Source organism: Limanda limanda, chromosome 2, assembly GCF_963576545.1.
Source record: "Limanda limanda chromosome 2, fLimLim1.1, whole genome shotgun sequence".
Lineage (NCBI taxonomy): Eukaryota > Metazoa > Chordata > Actinopteri > Pleuronectiformes > Pleuronectidae > Limanda > Limanda limanda.
This window is the reverse complement of record NC_083637.1, coordinates 16,588,805-16,603,236: the sequence shown is the minus strand read 5'-3', so window position 1 is coordinate 16,603,236 and position 14,432 is coordinate 16,588,805. Positions and strand designations below refer to the sequence as shown.

Below are 14,432 nucleotides of genomic sequence, written 5' to 3'. Positions count from 1 at the left end.
ACTCGTACTAATTGAAAAAGATGGACAAAAAAACCTAAATGATGAACTCAGAATCAGAATGATGCCATGACCGTAATCTCTGTACAACAGTTAAATCCCTTGAAAAACAATTAGCTACTAAATTAGCTCGACCGCCGGACAAAACTAAATCCTGTCACTTCTTATCTATCACTTCAAAGGGAGTTTGAACTCGCTTTACATTTAATCCAAATTAAAACCGTGTAGACTGACAATCTGAATCCTGGCATAGTGATAACATCAAAATGGGTCACACCATAGAAAACAAGTTAGAGAGAGAAAAGCGTTTATTGCAGGCATTAAATATAATAAGTTGAGATAGAAGGCTGCTTTCCTATTGAATTAAATATTAAAGTTTCCCCTTAAAAATAACAACAAAAAAACAAAACATCTTTCCCTTTCTTACATTCCGAGAAAGTTTGAAGTTTTTCTCCTTCATTCTAAAATATTGTAACAAACAGAATTTGACTTTTCTCATCTTCTGAGTAGGCTTTTTATTATTTACTCACTTTATTATTCACATATTCAGAGTATGTTTAATTAGAGCAGTCATGAAAGGGAATTACTTTACTTACTCGTCATACTTTTCTTTTTTACTTTTGTGGTAACCCTTAAAAATACTTTGAATAAAGTTTCAACCAAAGCCTCACTTGAACCGAGACCAAGCCGTGCCATCCCCACCCATTTGCCAATTGACCCACCTTTCACAGTAATCTGCGCCACCACCTCAATAACGCCAAGCGTCGACATGGCGACACACGTGTAGTTGTTGGACTGGCGTATGTCCGTCAGCTCCAGAACGTTGCGGCCGATGGGCATGTCGTCCTCGGGAGTCAGGTCTTCGGCTCCCAGCATCCACTTCACGTAGGGCATGGGGGAGCCCACTGCCACGCAGGTGATGTTGATGTTCCCCCCCGGCATGATCTCGCTGTCTGCCGGCAGGATTGAGAAGCGAGGGGGGACGCGACGCACTGAGCCGGGAGAAGGCAGAGGGACGATTAGAAATTCATGGTGTCGCTCGGTAAGTGCAGCAGAATGCATAGCAATCAGAGTCTATGTGCTGCTGCAGGATGATTATTATTTGTTTTTTTCATTGTGTCTGAGATGAAGTTTTATGGCATTAAAAGAAGACTGCGAGCATTCAGACAGTCTGATGCATCACCACAACGGAGCATGTGATATCAAAATGTTTTATTCATGTTGTTTTTAGGTGTGCGCCATTAAATATTTTATGAACTGAAACACAAAAGATGCTCCCAACAAAACTCAAAGCAAACTCACATGCACTCACAGGGGGAAAGCGGAGAAAAGAAGAACTCAGGGTACAGTACATCTTCAAGGATGTAAACTGTACAGGCAGGTTTAAAACCTCCAGCACCACAAATAAAACAGCAAAGACACACAAACACAAGTGGTGGTTTAATGGAAGAAACAGAAAGTACTCAGGAGAGAGACTCAAAAGAGCCACACACGTCTTTACAGTACCAACCTTCTCGCAGCTCTGCAGAGGGAGGTAGGACAGAGCACAGCGGGAAGAGGAGGAGGAGGAGGAGGGAAAAAGGGAAAATATCAGAGAAGAGAGAGGGAGAAAAAACAAGTTAGACAAAAGAGCATTGGAAGGTGACAAGAGACAGAGGAGGAAGCAAAGAGTCGAGAGAAGACAGAAAAGAGAAAGAAGGAAAACAAACAGAGGCCGTAAATGGCCGGTGTGTTGGTGAAAGCCTTCCACCGCCTGTCAAACACTTACTGAGCAGCGCCGCACGATTTGACTCGCCCTACACATCAGACTCTGTGCTGTTTGTGGTTCATGTGTGCGTTTGTAAACAAATATATATATATACATAATGTATGACATCGATGTGTGTATATTTATGTATGTGTGTTATTGTTTTGTATCCTCGGGAGTGATGTCGGAGTCAGAAAAGCATGCTACTCTGTTTAAAGCTGTGTGTGTGTGTGTGTGTGTGTGTGTGCGTGTGTGTGTGTGAGTGTGTTTGTGGAGGGGGGAGTTGAAGGGCAGACAACAGAGCAAAAGGCCTGGAGAATTAAAATGTCTCCAAGATTCAAACATTTGGTGGGTATGAGTGTGTGCATGTGTCTGTTTGTGTATTAGTGTGTGAGGGTAAAAGGCGCCCGAGGAAGCGAGATGCCTGTCAGATTTGGGGAGAAACACAAGTCTTAACCAGACAATGATTTGGTTTTTCTCGGAGGTCTAAAGGCTAAGAAGCGAGAGCAGAGAGATTAATAGCCTGAGTGAAACAGTCAGCTGCAGCCTTAACGTGATGTAAAAGAACTCTCATTTAAAAAGCCATCCTGTTTTATAACTCTAAAGCTGCAGAGCTATAAATCACAGAAGGTTTCGTTAGCCTCACAATAATACCATCAACACATATTCCTAAAAGACGATAAAGACGTATGAAAAGATGCCTGCATAAATCTACACGCTCTAATTGGACCGTCTGTTTTTTTTATCCCCCTCTTACCTCTGACATAGAGGTTAGCTGGGGTGGAATAGCGTGTGCCGTCGCTGTTGGTGGCAACACACTCATACTTCCCCTGGTCTGACTCCTCGCTCATCTCTATCTGGAGGGCACCTGGATGGATGGAGGGACAGAGAGGAAGGGTAGAGGAGGTGGGGAAGGGAGAGAGAGGCACAGAGACAGAGAGGAAGAAAGAGCAATCACACAAAACTGGACGACATCAGATTACTACGTCAATAAAACAGCATATCAATGGTAAAAAAAATAAGAAAAAACTGCAGTAAAGGGTAAATGAATCTGAGTTTTCAGCAAAAACAAAGCTGAACTCTGTGTGAAGAACAAAGAGGGGCTGAAAAAGGGATCCCAGTCTATAGGGAGACATTGAGAAGTTCCTACGAATGTCAGCAAGACGCTGCCTAAAACATGGGTCAGCTTCCTGATTTAGAAATGAGAAGACAAAAAAAAATAAAAAATAAAAGGAAAAAAGGCACTGATAAAAAGTCATAAAAAAACTGAATGTAGTCCTCATGCAAAGGCAGAAATAAACAAACCGAGCAGCCAAAACGTGGAGGAATCCAGACACAGATACAGTATTTGGAATATTCTTTGCTGAAAATCGAGATTGCAAGTTATATCAGGGAGCAAATCATATTTCAGTTTTCAAGGATAAAGATATTGCCATGGCAATAACCCTTTTCAGATCCACCAATGGGATCAGGAGTGTAATGTAATTTTAAAACAATGAGGCGGTAAAGACATCAACCGACCTCCATCAAGGCCAACAGGTACAAAAAAAAGGAACGACATACGGAGAGCCTTGGGAAGGGACTGGTGCTTTCTCGCTCCCTGAAAATAGAAAAACTGTCAAAAAAGTCAACCAGAGGTTCTTTCAAGATGGGGTGGGATAAGGCAAAAAAGCGCCCATAAAAACTTTATCGAAAAAGTGGTTGTCTGGGGCTTTTTATCGGTAATGAGAGAGAAAAGAGGAAGCGATGGTAAAAAACCATGAAGAAATGTGTGTGTGAGTGAGCTGCAGGTTTGTGTGCTTGTGTGTGTGTGTAAGCACACTAATGTCTGCAAGTGTGTCTGAGTCTTCGCCATCTGGACTTTTCAGGCTGAGCGAATAACAGCTGGGAGGGAAAACAAAACTGGGACGTTTGACTGGGCAAATTTAGACAAGGTAGAAGGCCGGGCCAAGTTCAGGTCAAGACCCGCAAGAAAAAAAGGAAAAAAAGAAAACCAGGTCATAGAAAATTTTTATAAAATAAAACAAAAACTAACAGAAGTAGGATTGATAGTTATCTCGAACTAAGCAACACAAAAAAATATGAAAATAAAGTCATAAACACACCATGCTTTAGATTGGTAAAAAGCTCAATGATGTTAAACGGATGAATACAAAAGAGAGATCACAATATGCCATGGAGGAAAGCGATGGATTTCTGTGTTACCGAGTGAGCATTGAGGCTGAGATGGAAAAATGAAAGGATGAAGAGAGGATGAAAGGCGAGGAGAAGGGGAAGTGATTAAAAGTCATAGTGTAATGAATTGCTTGCTCAATTCCAATTCCCCCCCCTCTTGTACCTATGGCCTGGATCTAAAGAAGCTGGACGGGTGTGATCAATATGGCTGGAGTCTTTGAGACAAAAATAAAAACCAATATTGATGAACCCATCCAGAGCTGCTTTTTTTAAGATCTGTGAGACAAGCAGGAATCAGGGGTTGAAAAGGAATCGGGCCACCCGTGTCATGTCGATCCTCCCAGCGGTCTTACCTCGTATGGGCGTGCCACCTGATTGGGCAATGAATGCACGAGATTAGAGAAGGAGAAGGAGAAGAAGAAGAAAATGTTAGTACCACAGAAGGGGGGGGGGGGGATTACGGGATCTAGATAGGGGTTGGGGATTGTGGGGGGAGGGTAGAATCAAATTAGAGAGAGAGAGGAGACTCAAAAATATAGATCCTTAGAGACCAAGAGGAAGAAGAGGCAATACAAAAGAAAGAGATAGAATAGGGAAGAGAAAGACAGATACGAGAGAGAGAGAGAGAGAGAGAGAGAGAGAGAGAGAGAGAGAGAGAGAGAGAGAGAGAGAGAGAGAGAGAGCTATAAGGAGATGGGTTATTGATTGGACTTCATTGACTTGCAGCAGGGGCAGATGTGGCTGTAGGAGTAGGGTGGAGGGTCTGCTCTGCTCTCAGCTGGCTCTCTAGCAGCTGGACTGGGACTCTGTGTGAGTCGACTCTGAACTGCCCTCAGTCTTAACCTGCTCTTGTCCGCCATGTAGATCAAAACAAGGTGTAATCCTACGAGTAAAACGCTGCATCGATTTAAGTCCTGAAACGCGAATCATCAAAGATCCAAAGGAAAAATCCACCCTTCAACACTTTTTAAACTGTTTTTGCATTGAATGTTTTTTCTAAATCTTCTAGACCATTTTATGAGAAATAAACGTCTAGATTAAAGTTGTAATATTATAAGAAAAAAACGTAAATTTCCAAGAATTTTTTCTGTTTTCCCTTTCCACTCTTAATCCCATTGGAAGTTATATTTCTTGTTTTTCTTTTACTAGCTTATCGTCGTCTAATCTGTCTCTCTCTTGTCTGTCCAGGTCTTTCTACAGAATCTGGTCGGTACGCATCATCCACAGATTTGATTAGCCGAGTGGTATCAAGTGAGCTGATTTACAACACATGCAATAAGTCTGTGAGTTTATTGGGCCACTGAACCAGTGCGTCATAACTTGACAAGTCTCAGTGATTTATCGGTTATAGATCCAGGTCCAGATAGATTGGTGTCTGGGTCGGGATCTCGACAGCAGCCCACCTATTAGTGACCTCTGTTCTAGATTAACTGGCTAAAGGTAGACAATGTGGCATCAAGTCCAAATCCCTCCAACCGGGCCTCAACCGAGTCTGGCAGCAGAGTGATGTCAACAATCTTAAACATCCACAGTAAATGTCGAGTCGAAAGCTGCAGCCCCTCAGAGTCAAAGGGCGTGTTTGTGGATTCAACATCTTAAACCGACCATCTGCAGACAAACTGGAAGAGGAGCTTTGTCGTAGAGGACGGAGACAAGACACTTTCTGTAAAACACAGAATACGGTACCGCCACAGGAAGTGCTTTGTTTTGTTTTTATATTTTTACAATAGACTTGGCTTCCAGAGATGAAGGCAAAATACCAGGTATTAGAAAACATAAACCACGCCTCGGGGTCTCAGCTTTACCTACAATTTGTTTTCATTAGTGTTTGTTATGCCTGTTCCCCCCCACCCCTGTAAATCATTTAGTCGATAACTTATCAGAGGGTAGTTGAAATTGATCACACTTGAAGCCACTGTGATTCCTACAAATCGCAAATAAAATAGCTTGTTTTTTTCAAACAGCCACTAAGTAAAAACCTTACAAAGGTGGAAAACAAAAAAGTAGCAGTTATTCACATTGAAGGAGCTGGAGCCAGAGACGCTTTTCTGAAATGTTATGCATGGTAGAAGGCCCCAAAAAAAGAAATGACTTTAAACTGAATATCTCAAAGATAATCAATAATATTAACTTTAAGTGTAAGAGAATTGAAGAGTGGATTTTCTGCATTACTGACCTACCATTGGTCTAACTATATTAACCTCCCAACCACTATATCTACACTACAGTAGCCAAACTCAGTACTTAAACATACTCTACCATATGGTGAACGTATACAAGTGCGAAACCTGGTACTTATTGATTTCCTTATAGAGGCTCCTACCTAACAGCCATCTACTGTGGGCGGCTTATAGACTGGTAACTCTATACAGCCGAGCGGACAGAGTAAGTGGGTGAGTGAATGACCAAGTGAGTGAGTGAGTGAGTGAGGGACAGAATAATTGAATAAGTGCGGGAGTGGAAAAAGTAAATAGGCGAGTGTGAGGAGAAAGTTATTGCATTTCATTGGGTGTGGAGAGGCTAAAGGTGCACAGGTGAGGGTGAGGCCAACTACCTCAAGGGTGACAGAGATGTGTTTGTGTGAGTTGTTGTACGTGTGTATGCATGTCCATGTGTGTGTGTGTATGCACATTTGTTGCATCTTTCTTTAACTATAATAACATATGAGTGCCTGCAGAGTTAAGTGTGTATTTCTATATATACCTCTTTATAAATATGTGTGTGCCTTATATGATCTTTGCATGTGACTGTTAGTCAAATGCATGCCATGCGTTTTAATAACACCTCAACGTGTGTAAAGGTGAGCAGCAGCAGTAGCAGCAGCAGTAACAGTATAGCAGTAACATTAGTGAACAGTATACAGAACAGTGGGCAGTGAGGGTGTGGGCCTTGGAACAGCAGCACTTACCAAAGGACTCTGTGGTTAAAAAAGATACAGAGAGAAAAGAAACAGCATAGACATGGCATTACAATCGGACGCTTAGTTACACAGAGGAGTTGAGTCAGAAGAAACAGCTTGAAAAAGCACTGGACTCCAAGACTATACGAGTCATGGAAATCCATTATCTACACAGAAACAGTTGTGAAAAGTCAACTAGTTTGAAATTATCAGACAGAAGAAGCAAGGCTAAAATATTTGACATTTTAAGATTTAACTTTTTTTTCTTTAAATCCTGGTACTTTTTTTTTGGTGTAAAATAAAGGTCGAAAAGGGAGTCTTAGCAAGGTGTTGAGGGTGGAGCCAAAACAGGGACAGAAGCCAAGAGGTTGTTATCTGTAAAGAAGCCAGAGAGTTGGGTCCAATCACAAGAAGAGGAGGGGGAGTTTGGGTCCAGAGGTCGGACCCTGGAAGCAGAGAGAGGACTGAGGAGGGAGGGGGACTTTGCTATGACAAGTTCACGCACCACTGTGGCTATAGAACAAAAACTGATCCAAATGGATGGAGGGGCTTGATTGAGTGTTTTTTTTTACCCCAAGTTATCCGTTTTTTGAATTCCACAAATTCTGTCAATGTCTTTTCACAAGAAACGTCTGTGAGTTAATTTCACACCCACCCAAGACACGCTCTCCAGGAAATCAGGAAAAGAACAAAAGGTTATTTGATTGCTTAGTCACAGCAGTGGGATGTTTAAGGGAGGCCAGTCCCGCAGCACATACCACCATCACCTCGGTTTACCTTCTAAAATCTTTCAGGGGGGAAAGTTGCTGAGTCGTGACTGGAGATACGGAGCGCACTGATGCGTGTCGTCACAAATATTTTATAATGTTTTTAGTTGAGTGAAAAATGTAACCGCTTGTGGTGGTGATATATGCACTGGAAGACCTCAGAGAGTTTGGAGTAAAGATGGGGAGTTCACTTTTTAAAAGCCCCGAAGAGTTCAGAAGGGGTTGGCAACCGTACACAGTCAAATCATAGCACGGCAGCAGCAGCAGCGAAGAGGAGAGGGGGGGTGGGCAGCTGAGAAACACAGCCAGTAACCACGGTGTGGAACAGCAGTAAGTAAAAGGGGTGAACGAGGACAAAATAACAGAAAACTTTGTGGGGACAGAGAAATAAAAAATGTATTGGCTGGGAAAAGGCAGAGGGGGGATAAGAACTAGAGGATATTGTAAGAGGGATAAAAGCAAAGTAGAAGGGAGGGAAAAATACCTTAAGATGGAAATAAAAGCGAGGATTCAAGGGGGAAAAAAAGGGGAAAGAGCAGAGGGATAAAAGCGATGGTTACCTGAGCGCAGCTGTTTGATTCGTCCATTGTTATTGGACGTGTTGACCGGCAGGAAATCCTTGAACCAGGTAATTTCTGGGTCAGGATTACCGCTAGCGGCACAGAGCATGGTGGCCGTCCGAGAACGCTCCACCACTTTCAGCTGGGGACCCATGTCTATGGTGGGGAACCCCGAGGGCAGCTGGTCCTCTGGAAAGATCAAAGACATGAGTTAAACATGGTCGAACAAATCTCACATCTTTAGTCTGGTGACGCAGACTAGTGGTTCCCAACGGCTCGTTGTCTTCATCCACATCAGGTGAGCTATAAGTGCTCTTTATCTCTCTGAGCATCCATGTTTCCAATAGATTTATAAATATTTAGATTGTTCATTATTAGGATTGGTCTTTTTTTATTGGTTATAAATGGATCAAATAGATTAAATTATATTTAGCACTTTTCCATTCTTTCTATTTTCCATTCAAGCTGTGTTTTACAGTACAAGCGCTTCAATATGCAGGATTTATTCTATCACCCACATTCGACCCTCCTGAGCCACAGCCGTTCAGTCAAGATTACACTCATACTAATACTGTGATACTGTGTCACTTCTCAATATAAGCCAACAGAACATTCACCTATATGAGGATTAGTTCAACTATCTTCCACACGGGATGAACCAGGATTAAATCTTGATATTACAATGTCAAGCTTCACCCAAAGAGTTTTGAACCAAGCGCTGTAGGTTAGAAATGTCCTTACAGCTTTCACAATAAAATAAAACCAATTCTTAATTCAACACATCCATTGTTTTTCCTCAATGCTCTGTGATTCTCACTGTCATCAGAGTTACCAGATTTTCTTCTTTTTATTTTAATGAGTAGATAAGAATTAGCGAGGCCATTAGTGTGTGTCATTTTGTAAAAAGTTTGTTGGAGATTGTTCGATTTTTATTTATTTTTGCACTTTGTTTTGTGGATTAAATAAACAAGCCAAAAGTGATAATTTTTTAGCTTTTAGTCAATAGTTAAGCTAGTTAAGAGGTGTGGTATCAATCTTCTCAACTCCACTAACTCAACTCTCAAATTGAGCAAATGCATTTTCCACAAATGACACACTATTTCTTTAAATTGATCTGTTCTTCTGAATTGAGTGCATTCCTATATATTTGCTGTGAATCTGAGCCAACTGGAGCAGATGAGTTCAATATAAGAAATATCATGATGTCCACACTTGAAGAGACACAGTTTAAGCTCTGAGCTGACATCAAACAGATTTTGAACTTGAAATGAGTCACTAGTCAGGGTGTGAAGAGGTTTTTTTGGGAAACTGATCGGTCAAATTCAAGAGTAAAATTTAGATTCAATTTGGAGTCAAAATGTGTTTTGCATGAGCCTTGAGCCTGGAGGCAAGACTTTAAAAAAATCCAATAGCGAAGTCAAATAGAATGAGTAACATTTCATTCCACCTGACAAACTACCTCACTAAAGCTTTGGGCAATCGCTCTTCGAATGAGAATCAATGGAAAAATCAAATACTCTCTATTCTGCTGGGAATCAGCAACACTTCTTTTTGTCCAGCTGAGTCTATTGCCGACAAACCTCTGTGGACTTTCACCTCCTGCATAAAATCAAATAGGCCAGTACAATAAAGCACATCCACTGGGACTTGCACCCTTGTGGGATGGCATATCAAATGTGATGCCATAGACATCTGAGGCAATTACATCAAACATGAGGAGTCATTCCGCTGTGATGGAGGAAATCAAAGGCAGTGGGCCAACTTCATTCAGCTAGAGTGAGAGACTTAAGAGGAGGGAGGGGATAATGCTAGGAGGAGGTAGGGGATCAAAGGCGACAGAGTTCCATCAAACTGAAATTATTACTGTATTCACTCGAATCAGAAAGGATCACGGAAAATCCGTTTTTAAAAGCAAATTCTCAACTTTGTTCAAGGCTGCACTTCTAAACCGAAGGTAAAATGTCTGATTCATGAGTCATCCATTCAGAGGGAATAAAGATAGACTTGGTGGAAAACGACAGATGAGCATGTGTTCCTGCATGTGTCTGCCATGTATTTGATCTAGTCGGCAGTCTATTGCAAAAAATGTTGCCCGACTACATATTGTTTTCTCGCCCCGAATCCCTTGTGACTTTTATCCTCCTCAACCACAGAGGGCATCATTAACGGGAAATCCTAGCGCTGAACCTCGCAGAGGAGATGCTAATTCTGGCACTCGCCCATCGAACCATAGCGTCGGGTCGTGAGACACTGGCTTCACAAGCGCGTGTGTGGCCTTTTAACAGCTCGGGTTTCAATCAATCCCAACGCCCCGAAAAAAGAAAAAATGGAAACGTGGACATGATAAACCCAGAGCACAAGATGGGAAGGTGTTTGTGTGTACAAGTGTGTCTGTGTGGGCGAGCGGTGAGTGAGGGTTAAAAGTGCAAGTGCAAATAGAAAGAGAGAAACAAAGAAAGAGTGACGGAAAGAAAAACAAAGAGAGGGAAAAACTGACAGAGAGAGAGAGCGACGGAGAGCACAAGAGACCCATACAGCATAACAATCCGGATTCTCTCCGCTTTCATTATGCAAACGCTTACTTCAAAGCCAGCCCCCTCGTAGGCAGGGATAATGCATTCTATTTCATCTACCTGGGGTGGGACAATGAGCTGAGCATCCAGGACGCACAGTTAGAGGATAACTCCCCGAGATCATGCATCTCTCTCTGCCCCTCTTCGACAAATCACTTACATGTGCACAAAAAGAGAGCTGCACACATGGATGTGTTGGTAGAAGTGTGTAGGAACTTGGGAAACGAAGAGAGCAGTGCAGACATGCACTGAAGTGTACTGTATACACACACGCACACACACACACACACACACACCTACACACACACACACACACACACACACACACACACACACACACACACACACACACACACACACACACCACACACACACACACACTCGATAAAACATGCACATAACTAGCCTTCCACAATCCATAATAGTGAAAGGTGTCAGGAATACCAAAGTTTTGCAGCTCCCCCATATGTGTGTGTGTGTGTGTGTGTGTGTGTGTGTGTGTGCGCTGCTGAACAGTAACAGTTAAGAACCCCCTGAGGTCAGAGCAGATGTGTAACCCTACTCTCCCTTGTTGACGGAGCGTTCCCCACACCCCACTGTTTCATTTGGATGTGCTCCCACTTCAGTGTTTCCACTGACAGCGATCCAGATAATTTCACAGCTCATAGAAAAGCCTGGTCTCCTAATCATGGGAACTGCTGTGCGAACACTGTCCTCTTTATACGAGACCCAAAACGCAATCCACACACATCGCTCGCTGGGTTTGTCATCGGTGGATCTGGAAAGACTGCAGGTCAAGTCTGGTTACACAATCATGGGAACTACAGCATGAGGCAGCTGCTGTATTAGAAGCTGCAGTGTGATGTGTGCACCTGCAAACAAACCTGTTTCTGTCATTCAGGACTGACCCAGGGGGAAAACTGTAATAAAATCAACAATGATATAATATATCGCCATCCAATTCAATAGTTCTGCACTATAGCACAACTATATACTATATACTCCTTTGTGAGGCCACAGTTCACTTTGTGTCTACTCACATTTAAAATGTGCATCTGGTGTCACAACTGAATTTGTGATTATATGGGCTAAATCAAATGTCAGTTCCACCGATTTTAGGATGCCATTGAATCTACAGATGTTTATACCAAGGTTTCCAGTTGCAGAATAAGAACTAAGTAATCTGTACCGCTTATCCTCTGAGGGTCCCAGCAGAGAGCTGGAGCCAATCCCAGCTGACATTGTGAGAGAAGTGAGGTTTACGCTGGACGGGTAACCAGGGCATCACAGGGCAAACACACAGAGACAAACTAGACCTCAGCTGACCTGAGATTTAGCATCGCGCAGCTGTCTCATCAGATGGGGCAAGTAGCCTGCTTCAGTTCAAACTGGTATATATCCACTTCAGTTCACACGCCCACTCTCTGGTTCAAATTGGCAGATCACACTTCTGGTACCAAAATTTCTGCTGCACTCCGTAGAACTCATTTTCAGATTTATTACCAAGTAAAGTGGTTTGAATTATCTGTCTGCACTGTGGACTTGTTCACAATCTGATCCTCTCATTCCTCTTTCTTTCCCCATTCATTGCCGTTGTCACCATTTGGCCAGAGTACTTTGATGGAAAACTCAAGGTTTGAAAGAAATGTCTCGAAAATGTACGAATGTAAATTAAGTAAAACTTTAAAACCTTTATATTTGGACCCAAGTCCCCCCCCCCGCTCTATGTCGTTCAAACAGACACACCCACAACTTTTACCCAATCATGAATTATACAGTATCTGACTGTACACTGGAGTCTAAAGCACATAATTGCTCTCCAGTTTATTATTGTCTCAGCCATTGCCAATCACGGCCATTTACTGGAAGCCAAGATTTCAATTAGCCCGATTCTAGTTCTCAGTAATTAAGCCGGCTGACCTTAACACCGGATCCCTCCTGTCAGACAGTCAGTCAGTCGGTCACTGGAGCAGAGTCTTTAAAGAGCCGGGGGAGACAAGGAGACATGACTGACAGGACTCTGTGTGTGTGCGCTCCTGTGAATGCGCACATGTGTGTGTGTGTGTGTACTTGGCAACTGACATTTGGACTGACAATCTATCAGGGGCTATTAGCTACTCCCAGGTGGCCTCTTATTCATCCGCAACACAATGACTCCTCAGAGGAGTAGAAAGAGGCTAATCACTACATAAAGACTGACTTAGATTGAGGATCTGTGTGTGAGTCTTCACCTGTGTGTGCTCTTAAGAGTGGTTATGTTTTTGATAAAGGAAAGATCAGAGACAAGTGAATGGGAGCTTTCCATCAAGAGAGGCAGGAAGGATCAAAAATAGATGCAGAGACACTTAAGCAGGAGAGCATACACATCTGTATGCGCAACTGAGAGACCCACACACTGACATACACACACACACACACACACGCACACACACACACACACACACACACATGCACATGTACAAAGAACCATGTGACGCAGGGAAAATTCTGGATGGATGGAGCAGAACAGCAAAGAAGATGCAAAGAGTGGTCTGATGTGAATAATTTAGAGGCTGCTGTGAAGTGGACCTAAGAGCGTGTGGAGGGACAGAGAGGAGAGCGAGACACAGGAAAGGAGGAAAGCGTATAAAATGAGTGAGAGAGAGAGAGAGAGAGAGAGAGAGAGAGAGAGAGAGAGAGAGAGAGAGAGAGAGAGAGAGAGAGAGAGAAACATAAGCGAAATTAAGAGAAAGTAGGAGGGAGTGAACTTGTGGAGACAAAAACACAGACTAGACAGAAAGAGAAAGAGAGAGCAGAGAGGAAGAACTGTAGACTGTGTTATCATTACTCCTCAGAGAGAAAAGAGGAGGGAGAGAGAGAGAGAGAGGGAGAGGATATGGTAGAACAACAGGCCTCATGTCCTTTCCCCATGAGCATATACTGTAAAGACAGGCAATGTGATTATCCACACTCGAACAGCTTCACTCACTGAGACACTCTCAAGCTTCAAACTACCGGTACATAATGTTCTCCTAATGGACTCCACTAACACTAACATCACTATCTGCATTAATGGACTTTTGCTAACACTAATACAACCATCGACTGCGGTGGACCTGAGCTTCCACTTGCATATTTATATACATTTATCTACATGGGGGAAAAAGATCTTCTGAGCCGCCGAGAGGAGCTTTGAGATAAACTTTAAACTTTATCAATGGGAATTTATGAGGCGCTGAGGATAGCTGAACCTTTTATTTAAAAGTATTTCTTACGGATGCAAATAACCCAAAATCCAGCATTTGGAAAAGAACAAACCGTTACTTAAAGCATTATAACACCTTAAAGTGTAGTTGTGAGCACATTTGATGTATTTTAAAATGATAACTCCTCATATGCAGTGTCCATATGTAGAGGATAAAAAGAAGTGAATGAATGATTGATAACACAAATCACAAAAGTGATTACACACACAACTATTATCACACTAATGACACTTTAAGGTTTATTCCTGACCACAGAAATATAAGAAATAACTACTTATTATTTCATATTAATATATGAGCCCTGGGAGACAAATTGTGATTTGTGAATATGGGCTTTACAAATAAAAGTTGATTGATTGATTGATGTATCATGATTAAAGCTGTGTCATCATGTATTTGAACTAGTTAAAGATACTTTAGAGCTGCAGTTACAGTCAATAAAAACACAGCATCATCCAAACACGTTCAT

The 14,432-nt window shown here is 42.3% G+C and overlaps 1 protein-coding gene across 1 annotated transcript in view; it reads right to left on the bottom strand.

Moving 5' to 3' along the window:
* ptprdb (protein tyrosine phosphatase receptor type Db) overlaps positions 1-14,432 on the bottom strand; it is a 61,588-nt gene that overhangs the window by 31,688 nt on the left and 15,468 nt on the right. Inside the window, exons 4-6 of the mRNA XM_061086508.1 lie at positions 8,146-8,334; positions 2,502-2,612; positions 720-989 (exon numbers count right to left, since the gene is read on the bottom strand). Coding sequence (XP_060942491.1) covers positions 720-989; positions 2,502-2,612; positions 8,146-8,334 — 570 coding nt within the window. The remainder of the gene's footprint in view (positions 1-719; positions 990-2,501; positions 2,613-8,145; positions 8,335-14,432) is intronic.